The sequence below is a fragment of the Euprymna scolopes genome, chromosome 28 (assembly GCF_053919585.1).
Source record: "Euprymna scolopes isolate OS-2025 chromosome 28, ASM5391958v1, whole genome shotgun sequence".
Taxonomy (NCBI): domain Eukaryota; kingdom Metazoa; phylum Mollusca; class Cephalopoda; order Sepiida; family Sepiolidae; genus Euprymna; species Euprymna scolopes.
In genome coordinates, this window is record NC_136509.1 from 91,664,656 (window position 1) to 91,685,159 (window position 20,504).

Genomic DNA, 20,504 nt, shown 5'->3' on the forward strand with positions numbered 1-20,504 from the left:
ACTCAAGTTTCTTCACATAAACAAACACGAATGAATATTTATTGTCTGAAAATAACAATTATACTCTTATAAAATCTATGTAATAATCAAACTGGACCGTCCAACCGCTCTTGCTTGCATCTTGTCTATCAAAAACATTGTTGCTGTGGAAACCAGCTTGTATATAATAAAAATTCACACTCCTTTCCACAATTCAACCATATTGAGAACAAATAGGCTTCAGTCTTTGCTAAACTTTGTAGACATAGTTCCAATCATGAAACTATGTTTGAGTTTCAATTCTAGCTAATGGCACTCAAATATATATATTTTTTTTTTCACTTTTGAAATCATGACTGTATATTGGGTATAATATAATACGAAACTTGTAAACTGAACTCTATAATAATAAATATGAAATCTGCATAAAGCTTCTTTCCCACATTTGGAACACTGTTCTGCTAAATGCTTCTCAGTTGAATACAACATGGTAGCAATTGTCTGTATTTTTGAGATGAGGTGTTTTCATTTATTGAGATTGTCGGACTGACTTCCTCATCTTGGTTGTTATAGTCACAACGTTTTGGCCGCTTTGCCCTCCGGCCTTCGGCCGAGTGGTCCTAGATGTTGTATCAAAGTTTACAATTACCCAAAGGTGCTGAGTTCAATCCTGAACGAAGGCAGTGAAAAGTAACATTCAAAACAGAAAATCGGCAACTATGTCCCAGAGCCTAGCTGGAGTCTGAATACAGTACCCCCATAATAATAATAAAGGGTTGGGTTCGAGACTCCTAACAAATAGTTCCCCAGTTCGATACAAAACACCTGATGAAAGCCGGAGGGCAAAACAGCCGAAACGTTGTGACTATAACAACCAAGATGAGGAAGTCAGTCCGACAATCTCAATAAACAATATGGTAGCCTTCAAATCTAATGTAAACAAGTTCTACATTCATTAACCCTTATCCTTGAATAGCCTTCTGGCCTTGATAAGTGTTGACTCCCAAGTAAAAAAAAAAAAAAAAATTTTAATATCATGTTTAAGCATATTTGATGACCAGGCAACCCCGGGCGCCCCTGCTAGTTTAAATATAAACATGTTTTGTTATAAAATTTCGTTTTTCTCAATTTTTCATTCATAAAATTCTGTTTTTGGTCAACACTTGCTAACTGGTGACCCTTGTATTCTCTCAATATTTCATTTATGTCCATTTGTGTGTGTATGCACCATCGTAGATATACCTTTCATGTTCTTTCTTTGCTATAAAACATAGCATTTTTATACCCAAGTTTATATTAAACTAAAAAAGTGAAAAACAGAAAACAGGATATGGATGCTATCAGCCAGAAGGGAAACCGAAAGCAAAATTTTGTGAGCAAAAAAAAAAAATTTTTTTTAAATGCTGTGTGCTGGGCGTGAACTCACAAAAGTTAACTTCGTAAGTAAACGTGTTATTGATAGGACCACAACACAGCTGTTATGATGGTTCGAATGTAATAGCAACATCCATAATATAAAGGGCAAAAATCTGTTTAAATGTATGTATGTATGTATGTATGTATGTATATCTGCCTAAAACTTTCAACAAAGGCAACGGATTTTCACGAGATCGGTATCATTTTGAAGCTCAACGTCTCGGACGACAAATATAAAAAAATTGGCCAAAAACATTAATTCCTTCACCCTCAACTAGACAGTTTTCTACAAGGAGGGGTCGAGCTTTTGCGAGCCAATTTTGCAAGTCATCGTTTTGGTTGGATTGACTCTGCCTAAGTTTAACATTCCGAACTTCCGGTCGTGTTATAGCGGTAAGACGTCAGATTTTCTTTCACTTTCTTTTCTGACTTCACGTCACGGGTTCGAGTCTGCTTGTCTGCTTACTGCAATTTTTTTTTTTTTTTGCTCCACACACACCTCCAAACACCTGGGCAACGCCGGGCACCCAGGTTTGTATAATAGAAGCTGTCAGTTTGATTCTTGGTCATACCCAAAGGCGTTACTGCCATCCAAAGATGGCCTCTACCAAGGCCAGGAACCACACCACACTTATTGATGATTCCCTGGCGTTCGTTAGATACGCCACGAAAGCGAAAATTCCAGTAAGAAAGAAAGAGAAACATGTCCCTCATCATTACCCCCACAAAAAAAAAAAAAAAATGAGTCAACTTGTTTTGTTTTTTTTCATCAATTAATTTAACTTGATTTCTAACTTGTTGACCAAGAAAAAATGTTGTGGGTTGTGATTGACTCAAATATTTTTGGTGGTCAGGAGGGGATAGAGGGGTGGAGGGGGGATGCGGCACTTGTACAGCTGGCGAGGATGTGGAGGTTGGTGGTGGTGGTGGTGGTGGTGGTGGTGGTGGTGGTGGTGGTGGTGGTGGTGGGCGTTAATTAAATAAAACAACATCTAACAAAAGAGACAAGTAGGTGAACTTTCAATTTGTCATTTTTTTAAATAAACAAAACGAATGTGCTTAAGAGGCAACCGTTCAATCTCTGGGAAAAATGCTTAAGTGTGACAGACTAACGAAAATGCTATTTCAAATTGAGGTCTGACAGACGAAGGTAAAATGTTACAGACCAACGAGAATACTATTTCAAATTTAAGTTTGACAGACTAAGGTAAAATTCTATTTCATACTTAGGTATGACAGACTTACGATAATTCTATTTCAAACTTAAGTGTGACAGATTTTACTTCAAATTTCAATGTGACAGACAAAGGTAAAAAGTTATTTCAAGCTTAAGTGTGACAGACTAATGAAAATTCTAATTCAAATATAAATGTAACAAATCAAGATAAATTGTTATTTATAACCTAAGGCTAACAGACAAAAGAAAATATTTCAAACTTAAACTTGACAGACCAATAAAAATGGTATTTTGAGCTGCCCTACAGCCAAAGCCTTTCATAGAGATGCAAGGACATCTGTAATAAATAAAACAGCAGCAACACTTAATTTCTGACGCTCCCTCCTCCCATCAGATGTTAGTGACAACAAACACTTATGGAGACACTTAAAAATCAACCCGCACTCAAGCTCTCGCGTTTATAGTGAGTTCATTCTTTTTCAACTCTATAAACAATATTGGATTTAGATTTGGTGAGGCCCTTAAGTTTCAGCCCTCACAATCTGCAGATACCTCAAAATTTAATTGCAATTTCCGGAAATAATTGTACCTATAAAAAGTCTTTTTAATCTTATTATAAGCCGTTTTATACATACATATACAAAACAAGTGGCATTCATTTTAGACGAGCGGAACTAGCTTTCGCCCAAAGGAAGAAGTATCTAGGTAATATCAAATTCAAAAGTGATCCTCAGTCACATTTATGTCCCGGTCAGGAGAAATAACGACATTATGTTTTGCAGTATTTGCAGGGTGGTGTCGAACTCTTCTTGCATACAGTGCCTGGTATACCCAAATGGTCACTCCTCTGATACTGACTAGGCTCAATGTTGCTTAACTTTAGTGATTTACAAGTGGTCCCAAGTCGCATGTATATCCTAGTCAAGGGAGATAATTGCCTTATGTTTTTGCACTTCTTGCAAGGAGGCGTCAACGTCCTCTTGCATATAGTGCTTGGTATTCCCAAATGGTTACTCATCTCGTATTGACCATGCTCAATGTTGCTTAACTCGTATGAATTACACAAAAACTGGTGGGTCAGCTGCATAAAGACTGTTTAATGCACAAATCAAACGTTGTATTTGATATTTATAAATGCGCAAGCGACGACCCCCTCATAAAATTAGAATCTCTGTCTGTATCTGCTGTTAGGTTGATACAAAAATAATGTCGCTTTATTTTTTACTTGAAATTGAACGTCAAAAAACGACATTATTTTTGTACCAATCAAATATTTACAATTATATAAATGCAACTTTGTCTGTGCATATGTGTGTGTGTGTGTGTTTTAATTCAATTTTCACTCCAAACAAGGCACAGTGCCACTTTGAAGCAGGGGGCTACTATCAGGGACTTATTTAGCGGGGTCATTAGGAAGGAAGATGAGTAGAAAGATGTTTGTTAACATTACACTTGAACTTCTGCATATCAGTTCAGTTGGGAAAGCAGAATCCCGGAAGGGAGTTCCAAAGACCCGCAGTTCTGGGAAGAAACTATTGGAGTAAAAGGCTTTCTTTCACCTAGGGATCTCTACTGTAAAGGGATGAGACTTAGTAGCTTGTCGGGTTTGTCGGGGGTAGTTACGTTGGGGAGGTACAAGTGTTTGCAGTTCGTCAGAGCATTCACCATTAAAGTATTTGTAGAACAGGCAGAGGGATGCAACATCTCGTCAATGGGACAGAGCCTGAAGCCTAGATGACAGTTCAGGACCTATCAGGTTGGCGACTCTCTTTTGAACCCTGTCCAGTGTGTGTTCCTTCCTTATAGACTCTGAAATGGCTGAACAGATTTTCTTTAAAATTCATAGAGCCTTAGTGTGTAAGTCTCAGAGTGATCTTAGTTAAGTTTTGTCTCAGAATACACCCGATAATTACCGATAATTACCGATAATCGATAATCAAAACCGTTATTTTGATTTATCCATCATCGGTAAAGCCATTTTTTCCATGTTGTCGCTTAACAACGATGATAGAACAATGGGCCGTGAAAATTCTACTGTGGGTAAGTTGATAGCGTGCTTCTTTTTTTTTTTGCATGACGTGGTCTGTATATTCAAACTCCCCATGTAAATTTCTTAATTTTTTTTCATTAACTGCAAAGAATTTTATAATGTTTGAAAATTTACTGGGTTTTTTTTTTTGCATGACATGGTCTGTAGGTTCAAACCCTGCATATAAATTTTTTTATAAAAGAAACAGTAGGTTCTCTACAGTGCAATGTAGAATTTTGGACTAAGTTACTCCATGGAGAGATGTGAAGCTTCCTCACGGGCGATTTCACAAACTTCAATGACAATAAAAATATAGGCGTGTGAAATATTCGTTGATCATCATGCAATCCCAGGCAATGTCAGGTTTCCCTGTTAGTATTATATAAAAAGAACTCTGTCTGTGTGTCTGAGTTCGTTCCCTATGGACTCAAAAATAGCCGGGTCGATTTTTATGAAATTTCACACACAGGTACTTTATTGGCCTGGCAGCGTTCTTAGATAGGTTTTGTGTTGAAATCTCTTTGATTAGTATCGATAATTGAAATAATCCGCTGAAAGAAGGAACAGGCAATTTTGACCAAAGTTAACATCTTACACAGTCAAACATCACAAGTGCATTCGAGAAGTTTTATTACCACACAAATCGAAACGCTCGACAGTTAAAATCAGTTGTAGGTTCTTTGATATGACAGGGGCACGTTCAAAATGAACATTTCTGTTTAAAACACAATTTCACAATGATACTTGACTTTTTCATTTTAAACTTTAAAGCAAGCCATTACATATGAAAAATAACTTTATAAAATAAACAGTAGGTTCTCTACAGTGCAATGTAGACTATATCATATTGTTAACTTAATCACTACGAAAGGCATGTGAAGCTTCATCCAGGTGCATCACGATGGGTCACCAATTAGAGAAGGCAATCAATCGATTTGATTGAAAAATGGGCTATTTCATCAATTTCAATGATAAAAAAAATATGGAATTGTGAAGCATTCGTTGATCATTATTTAATCCCGGATAACGTCGGATCGTCCTGCTAGTATTTTATATTTTGTTTTATTACTATTAACAGCATATGAGTCATCATCATCATCATCATCATCATATTTGGTTTCACGTCCATTCTCCATGCTGGCCTATGATTTAAAAAAATTAACTTTCAAGCTATGAGTCGTTCCAAATGTAAGGCCTCCTATTTTTTAACTGCAAAACTAAAATGTTGAAGATCTTCCCTGCCTGTATTACTGAAATAAATATATACATATATATATATATATATATATATATATATATATATTTATATATATATATATATAAACTTTGCAAGGATGAGATATAGGTAAAATATTTTCGCTTGTTTTCTTTTACTTATAAGGGAAATGGTTTCCATAATGTTTTATTGTTAAAGTGTTTTTATTCAATAAGTCTGACGAAAGGCTGTTTTTGTGAAAATTTTCAAACGACATAATGCTTGAATTTGTCCGAATAGTTTTGAAACAATTGTAACTAATGATGAAATACACTATTTGTTGCTGTCAATCCATTCCTTGATGTCTTGGTTTTTGTTAAAACAATATATATATATATATATATAGTGGAGTTCCAAAAGTAAAGCCTCCTATTTCTTTTTAACTCAAAAAGTTGAAAAGCTGGAAAAATGGGAGCAGTACCATTAAAGCAAGTACCCTTTTGTGCTTCAGAATTTATTTTTCTACATATTCACTATCATTCTCAATACATTTTTACCACGCTCTTGTAATACCTCAGTCATGCCTTGTCACACAGTAGCAGTAGTGAATTCTCGTAGCTGGAGATTTTGAATCCACTTTCTTCCTGGCTTATCCAATTGTAGGCCAGCTCTCAGTCACATGGCTGAGTGTATAAAAGGGTTTAACTGCCGGTAGACTCCCTCCCTTTCTTCCCGGCTCTTGGTGACAGCACATCTCTCTGTTGGAGCATGATCTCACCCGATCCATTTGGCCCTGAGCTAGCATGAATACAAACATGGTTATTCCCACATGCAGTAAACACACAAACTTTCTTTCTCATGCTACAAGACTGCTCTCTGAACTCATGAACTCACGCTCTTACTACCAACTTCAACACGTATACACTGAACTATTTTCTCTTTCAACAGGACTGTCTAATATTTAATCTACGTTTCCACACAAGAACATTTTCAACTACTAACCCGTTTCTCCCCTATATATTCTCACTAACAAAGATAACCAATAAAGTTGCTTTTAAATATTAGAATGAGATTTCTTTCATTGTCTTTATTCACTAACTAAATGGTTACTTTCTGATTTCGACCTGTTTTCAAGCCTTCTCGTTTTTTCTTTCAACATTTAAATCACGACATTTGTTTGGGTTGAATAAGAGTTATTTTTTTTTTTTTTTAGATAAAGTCATTATTTCAAAGTCATAAATTAGAGGCCCTGTCGGTGGGGCATTAGAATACACCGACTGCCCCCCTGCAGAGGGTAAAAGTCCCTCAATGGGGGTCCTGGATATGACCTTAAACTATATCCAATGGTAAGGCCCCAGCTTGTGGGCTTTAGGGAGTGTGGAGCCACCCTTTAATTGCCATTGCTCCCAGGTCCACAACATAAAACTAAGGGCAACAGGACCTAGGAATCCCATTCCCAGGTTTAGCAGGGGCTCTCGAATCAAATTTAATTCTTTTTTTTTTTTAATTGAAATATATAAATGTTTCAGAAGGCTGTTAGCAATGTAAAATATCGGAGGTGTTGAAGTGACATAATGGACAAAAACAAATAAACGAACAAAGGTTTTATTTGGATTATTAATATTCATATATCTATTTGTTTTTCAAAAATCATCTATATAAATAGTGGCTTAGTGGGGGATGCCCTTTTCTCTACCCTGCAACCTCTCTCCCACAGAAGAGACGTTGTGAGCCTATCCCTGTTTTATCGTTATTTCCATGGCAGGTGCTCGTCTGAACTCCAATCTCTGGTCCCCCCTTGCCAATCTTTCACGAAAAACACCCGTCTAGCTGAATCCACTGTGAAAAATTTCCCCCACTCTTTATCTGTGCCTAAATCAAAACGTGGATTCCATGAACAAAGCTTCTTTCTTAGAACTGCACGCCTGTGGAACTCTGTTCCGTCTGCCTGCTTCCCACCTGACTACAACTTGGATGTGTTCAAGTCCAATATTAACAAATTCCTAATGAACCGCCCTCTTAAGTAAACACTTCATTAAATCTCCACACTAACGTACTGTACTTGCAATAACCCTTATCCCTGAGTGGCTTCCGGGCCTTGATAAGTGGTGACCACCGTGTAAAAAAAAAAATAAATAAATAAAATAAAAAATAAAACAGTGTGTGTGTGTGTTGTGAAAATATTTAGCTGTTAAACCCTTAAGCTACTAGTTACATAACACTGAAATTAACAAAAAACTAATAATAATACACCAAAGATGGCTTATAACGAGTAAAAATCTTTGTTTGGATGGATGAATATAGAAATATGTTGGCAAGTTGAAATGTGAAAATGTCCATTTCAACTTGTCAACATATTTTTACTTTTTGCGCATGCCCAAATTTAACTCATTTCTTCAAGTCGTTTAATATCAAATCTTTCTTATTTGTCTCTCGATATGTACATCAGTAGGGAACATAGCGCTCCAGTGGAGCGCTAATGGTTTCGGTTTCGATTCTAGCTGATGCCATCCAGGTAATTTTTTCCCGTCAATTTCAATATTGTTTCATTTTAATTTAAAAATTCTTTTTCAATAATTAAGTCAATTTCAATAGCCTATCAAATAACATTCTTACAGACGCATGCGCATGGCCTCGGTGTGGTGTACTACTGGTGTTGGTGTACCCCAAATAGGTCCCCGTATTTTCCTCCTAGTTTGGTTTATCTAAACTGCTCGAGGGCCTTTTAAACTATGACCAAAGTATGAAATAAACAAAACAAAAAAAGTTTTATTTCTTTAAGTGATTATCAAGACTTCAAAGATGCAAGGAGACACTGCGTCCATTTATTATTGTCCTCCGGCAGCGTTCAACATTACTCGTTTTTCGAAGCAAATAAACATTTTACATTAAATAAAAACACTAAAAACTTATCCAGTTAAGTAGAAAACTAAGTTACCTTGCCTTTGATAACATTTATGTTATATATTTGTTTTTTGACCATTTTTTCGTACCTCTGTGGATTGTAATACATACATAAAATATGATTAACCGCGCAACTATTATACAAATAACTCATTTTTTTTTTTAAATCAAAACATAGCCTAGTTGAGGCCACGTGGTCATTGTTTACCTCACGTAGTCAGCCTAGCGTTTTCCTAAGGCAGGGAACCATTAGTCTTACCAGGACGAACAAATACCGGTGTTAGACGAAAATATGTCCCTGCTTATGATCTTAAGAGCGTGTTTTAGGGAAACGAGAGATCTTGTAATTTACCGTAATTCCTATTGCAGCCACCCAAATTATTTAGAAAGTGTAGCCAACTTTTTTTGTACATTGTTTTTACAATGTTTTAGTATTATTTTACAATAGCTAACAAAACAAAAAAGGGTATTATTATACAAACACCGTGACAGCGTTAGGGTTAGGATTAGGGTTAGGGTTTAGGGTTAGGGTTAGGGTTAGGGTTAATTCGCTGTCACGGTGTTTGTATAGTTTTACCCAAAAAAGAGCAATAACAAATAAATGTTGTTACCAAAGGCAAGATTTGGGCTTAATTTCCCACGTTTAAAATAATTTATGTCGCCATCCAATCTTTATCTAGACAATTATCAACTGTAGTTATCTACTCTTAGTTTCTCTCTGTTTATAAAATAGCGACTATATTTTTCAGGCCTAGTTTTAGTTTACATTGCTGTTTCATGTGTACGATGAAATTCGCAAAAACTTGCTGCCTTTTTACGTTTTTTTTTTTTTTTTTTTGTGTTTATTGGCACTTATAGCGATAAACAAAATGAAGGGAAATGTGCTTATTTAAATTGGCAGTTTATGACGATAATTAAAAGTAAAGAAAATACCGATAAATCTGTATGTACGTATTCGTTATAGAACGTAACGAGGATCTCATATTCCAAAAATCACGCCATTTGATCAAGTAGTTGTTGTTATTATTATTATTATTATTATTATTATTATTATTAAAGACAATAAAATTGTACAACTGAAGGAAGGAGTCGTAGTGTTTTCGTCGGACGTGAAGGGGGAAATAACTCAAATTAAAGTGTTGGGGTAAAAAATCAGCTTTATGTTCAATACAGTTTAGCAGTAAAATCGCTAAAATTTGATTCTCATACAGTTTAAAAAATATCTGATCGATTTACATAATTTTTGGTATATGACATGTTCGTTCTGTAACGAGTATGTACATCATAAAGACTTTTCGGTATTTACTTTTAATTGCCGCTAGAAGCAAAGCACCAATTTGAGTGAGCACTTTTTTTCTTGTGTTAAAATACATCTAGCACCTGCTCTACTGTATTGTTTTTCGTAATTTTTGGAATTTATACTAATTTCGACGTGACACGTTGATTACGTAATGTTTTCACATACGGTGATTTAAAACATCATTATTCAACTCAAGCAAGCAGTGCTTGCTGGTTTAATAAATTATTTGTGAGTAATGCCGAAACGCAAGTGACTCGAATATGATTTAATTGTTTGTTGCTATAAACACAATATTGGACGCGACCGCGACGATGGCTAAGCGATTAACGACATAGACTGACTGTAACAGGTTCGAATCCAGTTCGTTCCACTAACACTTATCAAAACCACATTTTACTTTGTAGACCTCCTGGTGAAGAGGTAAGTAAATAAATACAAAGTAATCTATATATATATATATATATATATATATATAAAATGCTTGGGAATAATCCCAAAAACCATTTCACTATAAATAATTTCCGTGACTGAAATAGGATTAAACTGTTTGGTGGACCTGGACGAGAATCACCTTTCGAAATAAACAACCCAACCTCCCCAGTGGATTGTTATTGATCAGACACTAGGGATACTAATATATGGGTGGGAGGTAATTTTTGTGAAGGTCCACCAAACGCTTTGTTTGTTTGTTTTTTTTTGCTACGCCTAAATACAACACCGTAAAAAGACCGACCCACTAAATTGATCTCCGAAAGAAGAGTCGACTTTTCTGGTCTTCTTCAACATTAAAGAGTTCCAAAGGTGAAAGTGTCTGATTAAACGAAGGTTATTTTGAAGTAAGTAAAATATTCCTTAGTCGCACGAGAAGTTTAAATATTAAAATTCATAAAGGTGTTTTTCCAATAATTCTAATTTGTTAATAGTTGTTGTCAAGTTTATTTTTGGTATTATTATACAAACACCGTGACAGCGTTAGGGTTAGGGTTAGGGTTAATTCGCTGTCACGGTGTTTGTATAATAATACCTTATTTTTTTCCTCATCCTCGAAGTAAAACATTCATTGTAGGACGTGAATGAAGTGACATTTAAAAAGTATAAACAACACGAAAGAAAAACCGTAAAGTTCAATGTGCAGTGTGCACTCACTGCAGTGACTGCACTGGTTGTCCAACTCCGAAAGGGTGTTGAAAATAAAAAAAAATGCGTTTGGGAATAAATACCCCCCCCCCAACCTCCCCATGTTAAAACGGCTTTCGGAATAAACACCTTTTGCAGGTTGGACAACCAACCAAGTGCAGTAGTGCACAGTGCAGTCAGTGGCACTGCAGCCACTGCACTTTGACTGAAGTGAGATTACATTATTTATTTATTTTTGAGACCCGGCGTTGCCCAGAATTCAATGATCAACGATTATTCCCCACTTCCAATACTTTTATCGTCATCAAAATCGGTGAAATCACCCATTTTTCAATTAAATCGATTAATTGCCTGCTGTAGTCTGGGAACCACCGCTGTCTGTACACCAGGAGAAAGCTTGATATACCTCCCCGCAGTGACTTAGTCTACATTGCACTTTAGAGAACCTACTGTTGGTTTTTATAAAATTATTTTTATATATAATGGCTTGAATTAGTTTAAAATGCAAAAGTCAAATATCAAGGTTCAGTTGTGCTCTAAACAGAAACATTTATTTCCAACACGATCCTGTCTTATAAAAAAAAACTACTGTTTATTTTATACACCGGTCCCTTCTGCTTGTGCGGCAATAAAACTTCTCAAATGAACTTGTGCTGTTAGGCTGTTAACTTTGATCAAGATCGGACTGTTCCTTCTTTATTCTGATTTTTTTCGATTATAGATTTTCAATACTTATTATGGCATATATATATATATATATATATATATATATTAAAAAGTTTGATTCATGTCCAGGTAACCTACATATAAAATTTCAAGTGTTTAGACCCAAAATTGGCAGAGGAGTTTGGTAGAGTCTGCAAAGGTCAACTCTTTTGACCTTTTGGCAGCCAAATTTCTGCCCAAAAACTGACTAAAAAGCTTGCTGCATGCCTGATTACCCTTTATGTAAAATTTCAAATGTTTAGACCCAAAATTGGCTGAATAGTTTGCTAGGAACCGCAAAGGTCAAATCTTTAGAACTTTGACCCCTTGGCAGGCACATTTTCAGCCAAAAACCTATTAAAAAGCTTGTCCTATGTCTGAATACACTTTATGTAAAATTTCAAATGTTTAGACCAAAAATTGGCTGAGTAATTTATTAGAGACCGCAGAGGTCAATTTTTTTTTTAAACTTTAATTCCAATTTTGACCACTTAACATTTATTGTTTTGGGCTCAAATCAAATTAAAAAGTTTGAACCATGTCCAAGTAACCTACATCTAAAATTTCAAGTGTTTGAACCCAAAATTAGTGGAGGAGTTTGGTAGAGTTCTCAAAGGTTAAATCGTTGAACTTTGACCCTTTGACAGCCAAATTTCTGGCTGAAAACCGATTAATTCCCAAATCTCAATACGCCTTATGTCAAATCTCGAGTTTGTAGACTAAAAATTGACAGAGTAGTTTGGTAGGGAAATGTACACACTCAAACACGCACAGTTTCACATTTATAGATATATAGATTTTGAACCCTTCTTATTTTTTTTCTTTACTCTTCTCACCCATACTTTCTAATTTGCATATGCTTTTTTTTTTTTCGGCTACTGCTTCTTCTGTTAATCTCTTCCCAGCCAGCTATCCTTCGCTGCTGCAGATATTTTCCCATACGCATGTACCATGTTAAACATGTATTTGTATATTTGAAAATTAATCACAAGTTCCATAATATTCTAACGCCATTAGTGACAATTCTATTCTTATGAACCTTTTCTAAATCTTTTGTCGTTTTTATTCCAGTGTTTGTATAATGGAAGATCCGCCAGTCGACCGTTTAACGTCTCCGATTTTAAAAAAATATTATCCTTGTCCAAATGCTTCTCCTGGATATTTTTCTTTGCGTCATAAGTTTCGGAGTTTGTTCCAGCTTCCACGTATTCATGCTTCCGAGTTGCCAGTTCAACAAAACAAACCCGTCAGTCCAGCTGATGCTTTGACGGCCGCTGCAGAAAGTCTACAAAAGAAAGTCGTGCAAAATAAGAGCTTAATATCCGAAGTCGAAATCCAACAATTTCTTTCATCGGAAACTGGCTCGGATCGCCTCAAGAGGATGTACACCAAAGAGTAAGTGTAATCGAATTTTTTGAATTCGTCAGAAAAAAAATTACAAATTCTGTATTATTTGCATTGTTCGGATTATTTGCATTGTTCGGATTCTGTTCTTTCCCATCTTTTGTATACGTTATGTCTAATTCAGAAACAAGTTCTCAAACAGTTTTGCGTGGATTGACTTCAACTAAGGTTCTTAATTGACCATTGTTAACATTCGATGGCCAACCACTACCCTCATCATCTTCAAGATTCTCGTCGCCGCCACAAACTTTCTTAAACCACCATCTCTAATATGATATAAATCTCACCTGTCTGTTTAAATGTATGTATGTACATATGTTGGTATGTCTCGTGAAAAAAGCGACCCCTCCCTGTAGAAAACTGCCCAGTTGAGGGTGAAGACATTAATGTTCTTGGCCAATTTTTCGATATTTGTTGTCCGAGACGTCAAGCTTTAAAATGATTAAAAAAAAACACAAAAAAACTAACGTAAAGCAAACGAATGATGTTAAATGTAAAAATCGAAAAAAACAAAAAAGAAAACAGAAAAACGAACGTTAAAACTAAAAACAAAAAAAAAAAACATGTGAAAAATGGCTTAAATAAGCCTGTTTCGATATTAAAATTTAAAAAATCGGTGGGTACCCGGGTGTTTTTGGGTGTGTGTGGTCGGTCGGAGGTGGGAGTGTTAATGAAAACCTAATAAGCGAAGTAAAAAAAAAACAGAAAAACAAACGTTACGTGAAAAATGTCTTAAATAACACTGCTTCAATATTAAAATTTAAAAAATCGAAAAAAAAAAAAATCTCACACCACGATTCGAACCCAAAACATTTAGATAATGAACCAACGCTCTAACCAACTGAGCTAACACGATGTACATGAAATTGTGTCAGTTCTTCAAATATTTAAACTAAATCAGTTCATGACGTCATCTGACGCATGCATAGAACCGATCTTGTCATGAGAGGGTGGTTTTTGTTGATCCCTCCCTGTAGAAAATTGTTGATTTCAGGGTGAAAAAATTAACGTTTTTGGCCAATTTTTCAATATTTTTCGGGCTAAGGATGGAGCTTCAATATGATACCAAGTTTGTCAATTTTTATTCTGTCTGTCAAAGGTTTTTAGCAGACACACAAACACACATACATACATACACACATTTTCGCTTTTATATATACAGACTAGCGAGGGGTACCCACCGTTGCCCGGGTGTTTGGAGGTGTGTGGGGGGGGGGGGTTAAAAAAAAAGTAAGTATGAGGATCGAACCCGAACCATTGAGGCAAAGTTGTAAATTAAAGTGTGAACAAAAAAACGTGCGACGTTAACTATTGCCCCACCGCGAGATGCTAACGGAAACACGTTTGAATTTATTTAATTACTTGGATTTAGCAGGTGCCCGTTTTAATGAGTTAATGAAGTCAAGTTTGACTGCGGGATTTTTATTTTCCCAAGATGTTATAGGAAAAAGACTAACCTAGATGCGGCGAGCGACGAATGTTGAATATTTATCTTCCCGAAATCGAGCAAATTAAATAGACAGGCGAGCTTCGTTGTTAACTGTGAGATATTACGATTTATATGTGATATAAAAATTTTTAAAAGTTGTTAGGCGAGCGACCGCTTCTCTGAAAGAAGCCTTTTGTAGACATACAGAAAAAGCGAACACACATACATACATACATACATTTTCCCTTTTATATTTAGACTAGCGAGGGGTACCCGGCGTTGCCCGGGTGTTAGAAGGTGTGTGTGAAAAAACCCGAAAATGTGAAAAAAAACAGGTGCCCGTGAAAAAAAACCGAAGCCTTGACGATACGCAGTTGGAAAATAGTAAAGTGTGAAAAAAACAGGTGCGCGTTTTTGATTGACTTTCGCGATAGCTATTCAGCAGTTAGCATTTTGTGCGGGACAGTTTTTAATGAGGTCAATAAATCAGTTTGTTTGTTTTTAAAAACTCGCTCCCTCGTCTCGAAATGAAAGCTACCGTCTAATATGACGAAGTCGACATTGAACAAACGTTACTTAGCTCTCTAGAGACCACTGGCTCTGGGCCTGTGATTAGAGTCGAGTTTCGCTTTTTGTTTATACCGAAAACCGAATGTAACACGTGTCGATGCGGGAAATGTGGAATAATTAACGTTTGAAAGTCAATAAAATTAAATAGACAGGCGAGCTCCATGGTTAAGTGCGAGATATTACAATTTATAGATGATATAAAAAGTTTTAAGAAGTTGTGAAGCGAGCGAGCGCTTCTCTAAAAGAAGCCTTTTGTGGACATCGAGGAAAAGCGTACATACACACATACATACATTTTCGCTTTTATATCTATAGATTACCATAATAATTGTTAATGGTGTAAGTTGGGTACAATTTGGATTATTTAAGGGAACGGTTCAACAAAAACTTGTTTACACATTAGACTTGAAGACTACCATATTGTAATCAGCCATGAAGCAGGCCAATGGAACAGTGTTTCACAGATTAGCAGTTCTGGGAAAGAAGCTTTGTTCATGGAATCTGTGTTTACATTTAGGCACAAATAGTGGGGATAATCATATATAGTGGGTGTAGCTAGTTGTGTGATTTTTGTGAAAGTTTGACAAAGGGGGGACTAAGTGTAAATTGGGTATAATTTTTTTAAATGATTAGCGGTTCTCAACTTGAATGCTATTCGCACAATGTCTTGATTGATGTAACCTCCAACCTTCCTCAGTTGTAGCTTGTTGAATTCAGGAACCTGTAGGGAATTTAGAATTGAGAAAATATCTGTACATTTAACACGTGTTTTTATGGTTATCGGGGAAAAATAACTACTCGATAGTCAAATATTAAGAGACTTATAAAGAATCGGAATCAGTAATTGTATTTTATTTAAAACAAAGTTTTCCACTGCTGGAAATAATAATAGAATAATAAATATTTATTTTAAACTACAAGGAAAACTACAGATTGCCTCCACAAGTGTGTTTTTACGTTTGAGAAAATATCTGCACCTTTGACATGTGTTTTTATGGTAATCAGAGAAAAATAACAACTTTATAGTTAAATATTAAGAGATTTATAAAGAATCGGAATCAGTAATTGTATTGAGATTCAGAATTTAGTACAGAATTGGTAACTGTAACGGAATTGGGGAAAATATTGGAATAGTCCCATCACTAATTCTTAGTATCGTCTGCACTGAGGATTGAACCTTCAACCTCCAGATGAGCACTACCTGAGGATTACTGCAACGTTTCGGCTGATGTAACCTCTAACCTTCTTCAGTCGTATCTTAATGGCTCTTATTTGTGATTGGTGAAAAAAATGTTTTTGCATTTTTTTTTTTGTTTTTCTTTTCTTTTTTCTAACAAACTATAGTTGTTAGAATTCAAAATGTCTGATATGTTTATGAAACTGAAAGCACATAAGTCCTTTTCATTTTCATATTCTGTTTTTTTTTTTTTTTTTTTTTACAAGGGAGTCACCACTTATCAAGGCCCGAAAGCCACTTATAAGTTGGGTACAATTTGATTATTTAAGACTCAACAACAACTTGTCTACATAAAACTTGAAGGCTACCATGCTGTAGACAATTGGGAAGCAGGTCAATGGAATTGTGTTCTACAGGTGGGCAGTTCTCAGACAAAAAACTGTGTTCATGGACTCTGCATTTAGATTTAGGCACAGATAGAGAGCGGGGGAAACTGTTGATAGTGTTTGTAGCTAATCGAGTGTTTTTTTGTGAAAGTTTGGAAAGTGTGGGGGGGGGGATAGATTGGAGCTCAGACGAGCATTTGCCATGAAAATAACGATAGGGCAAAGACAGGCTCGCAACACCTCTTCTGTGGGAAAGAGGCTGCAGGGAAGAGAAAAGGGCATCTCCTACTAGGTTTCGAAGCTGGTTTTGAACTCTATCAAGGTAAGACAAGGCGTGTTGAACAGCTCCTACCCAGATATGGCAACAGTACTCCATTTTAGGATGTACTTAGCTCTTATACAGATAGAGAATTGCATAGGCAGTGAAATACCTACTGGAGCGGTAAAATGATCTAACCATTTTTCCAGTGATCTTGGTAGCAGATTTGATGTATGTGTTTCAATTCAGATCAAAAGTGAAGGTGCTGATTTAATCTAACATTTTTAAAATTTTAAAATGAGAATTGATAATTCGTATTATTTGGATTGTTCAAACTACTGTTCTTTTTCTTAGTGCTATTTTCACAACATTTTGATCAGTGTAGTCTTAAACCTTCATCGGGTGTTTCTTAACAGTGGCTCTTATTAAAAAAAACAAAAAAAAACTCCAGGTTATCCTAACATGTAATAATGTGACCCTTGCCAAAATTCATACTAGTTAACTTAATTGCTGCTTACTGGTATCGGGTCCCAATGTCTAACACGGTGACAAAACCCTAAAATCTAACTGACTCTGTTTTATATGTTAGAAGTATGCAAACATTTATGAATTGTATAAATTTTCTTGGTTTTAGCCAGCTAACGTACTTCCTAATTTCTGGCATGGTTGCTACCGGAAGTGGTGACAAGGTAAATCTGTTCTTTCACTTTTATTGTTCTTCAGTATTTCTATTGTGAAGAAATTTATTGAAATAAAATATAAGAAAAGAATGTTGTTGAAAAGTATGCACTAAAAATTAATAAAATTATAAAAAGATAAAACAATACAATTATTGGAGATTTGATAAATTTGATAAACACCCGTCTAGCTGAAACCACTGTCCATCATTTTCCCCACTCTTTATCTGTGCCTAAATCAGAACGTAGATTCCATGAACAAAGCTTCTTTCTTAGAGCTGCACGCCTGTGGAACTCTCTACCGCTTGCCTGTTTCCCACCTGACTTCAACTTGGATGTTTTCAAGTCCAACATAAACAAATTCCTTAAGTAATGACTCTTTATCAAATCTCCAATACTTGCACGATCTTTATTCGTTTTCGATAAATCTTTTAAAAAAAGAAAAAAAAAGCACAAAATGTTTTGAATAATTCTGTAAAAAAAAAAATAAATAAATAATAATTTCAATAATTCTTAATTAAAATAAGGCCAGAAAAACTTTTCAATGATTAATAAATAAAAAAAGAACGATTGGAAAAACGTAATAAAAAAACAAAGAGTACATGGACGGGGGAGATACAGATGTGAAAGAAAAAAAAGCTTTTCTCTTCCCTGCAACCTCTCTCCCACAGAAGAGACATTGTGAGCCTATCTTTGCTTTATCGTTATTTCCATGGCAAGTGCTCGTCTGAGCTCCAATCTCTGGTCCCCCCTCACCAATCTTTCACGATAAACACCTGTCTTGCTGAAACCACTGTCAATAATTTTCCCCACTCTTTATCTGTGCCCAAAATCAAAACGTACATTCCATGAACAAAGCTTCTTTCTTAGAGCTGCACACCTGTGGAACTCTCTACCGCTTGCCTGTTTCCCACCTGACTTCAACTTGGATGTCTTCAAGTTCAACATAAACAAATTCCTGATGTACCACCCCCTTAAGTAATGACTCTTTATCAAATCTCCAATACTAATGAATACTACAACACTATCCCATTGATTATTGTACACGCAATAACCCTTATCCCCGAGTTGCTTCTGGGCCTTGATAATTGGTGATTTCCATGTAAAAAAAAAAAAAAGCTCTGTTCATTTCTACCGTATCATTCAACCTTGTATTTCATGCGCATTTTGTCTCTGGGAACTAACCTTTAACTACTGTTTCACTTCTGCCACCTGCAGTTGGGTATATTTCCATTTGCTGCCAAGTTATCCTGACATGTAATAATGTGACCCTTACCAAAATTCATATTAGTTAACCCTTTATGACCTGGTTGAACTAATTCGTTCAATCATAAATAAATGAATATAACAGCATAAATAAAGTGGGAATTGATTCAAACACGCCTTGTACGTATTAGTTCAGTATCTGGGTAGATGCCAGATACCTCAAAAATGTATAATGATCAAGGTAAGTTTATGAAATGCAAAAATTCTCGAGGATAGTTTAACTATTGAACTTCATAATGAAAGATCATTATAGTGGAAACGTCTAAAATTTACAATAAATACTTTTTTAATAATCTACATCATAATTCAGGTCATAAAGGGCTAACATTAATACGATAAAACTTTTACATAATTACACGTTGTGTTGAAATTAAGAAAAATTCTAAAAATTATGAAAAATGATCGAGAAGTTCTGCAATAACTTTTTTTATTTTATTTTTTTTTTTTTGACAAAAAAACAACATAAAAAAAAAACATTAGTATATTAGCAGTCTGCCATTTTCCACTTCAAAATATTGGATTACGATTATTTTGTCAAAATCATAAACTGCAGTTACCTCCCTTGGCTGTTAACGTCTTTAAATATTGATGATAAAACTCTATAATAATTTTATTTTTACTTGTAATCATTTTTCTATTGCATCATTTTTCATGATTTTTACAAATTTCAACATGACACATAAGTAGGTAATCGTGTTTTTTACTGAAGATTCATTTTATTTGAAATCATGTTATACTGCACTAGCACCAAATTCTCTGCGCACACATCTCTACTATGATATAAAAGGAACTTTGTCTGTGTGTGCGTGAGTAAGTTTAGGGGTACTTGTACAGTTTAATCAAGACATTAAAAAATGAAAATATCGAAAAAGGTTATATTGTACGAGGTTTGTATTACTGTACACATAGATTCAAAAAAGTTGTCAAAAAACAAATATATAACAAATAAATGTTATCAAAGGCAAGATAAGTTACTTTTCTACCTAACTGGATATATTTTTCGTGTTTTTATTCAATGTAACATGTTTATTCAGCTCAAAAAACATACAGTGTTTACCGATGTATTCGAAAATTCAAGATGGCGTCTGATTCTCTCTTTAACACGGAAAGTTTGGGAAAAGATGTTATAAATAAAAAACCGGATAAAATACTGTTAAAAACTTGTTCAATATATGTTACCGTGACACAGGTTGACATATATTCGGCGGGTTTTTAATAGTATTTTGTATAGTTTTTTATTTATAACACCTTTTTCCAAACTTACGGTGTTAAAGAGGGTGTGAGACGCCATCTTGAATTTTCGAATACATCGGTAACCACTGTATGTTTTTCGAGCTGAATAAATATTTTACATTGAATAAAAACACAAAAAATATATCCAGTTTGGCAGAAAAGTAACTTATCTTGCCTTTGATAACATTTATTTGTTATATATTTGTTTTTTGACAACTTTTTCGAATCTATGTGTACAGTAATACAAACCCTATTATACGT

The 20,504-nt window shown here is 35.1% G+C and overlaps 1 protein-coding gene across 4 annotated transcripts in view; it reads left to right on the plus strand.

Annotated features, from left to right (window-relative positions):
* Nucleotides 1-20,504, plus strand: part of LOC145249724 (complex I assembly factor TIMMDC1, mitochondrial-like) — a 227,470-nt gene that overhangs the window by 187,283 nt on the left and 19,683 nt on the right. The window contains exons 1-2 of one of the 4 annotated variants that reach the window (XM_080111625.1): nt 8,200-8,311; nt 12,914-13,237. In XM_080111625.1, coding sequence (XP_079967751.1) covers nt 8,301-8,311; nt 12,914-13,237 — 335 coding nt within the window. In that variant the 5' untranslated portion in view covers nt 8,200-8,300. Of the gene's footprint in view, nt 1-8,199; nt 8,312-9,929; nt 10,421-10,707; nt 10,837-12,913; nt 13,238-20,504 lie in introns of those variants that run through there. The other 3 variants (XM_080111628.1, XM_080111626.1, XM_080111627.1) reach the window with 3 other exon arrangements.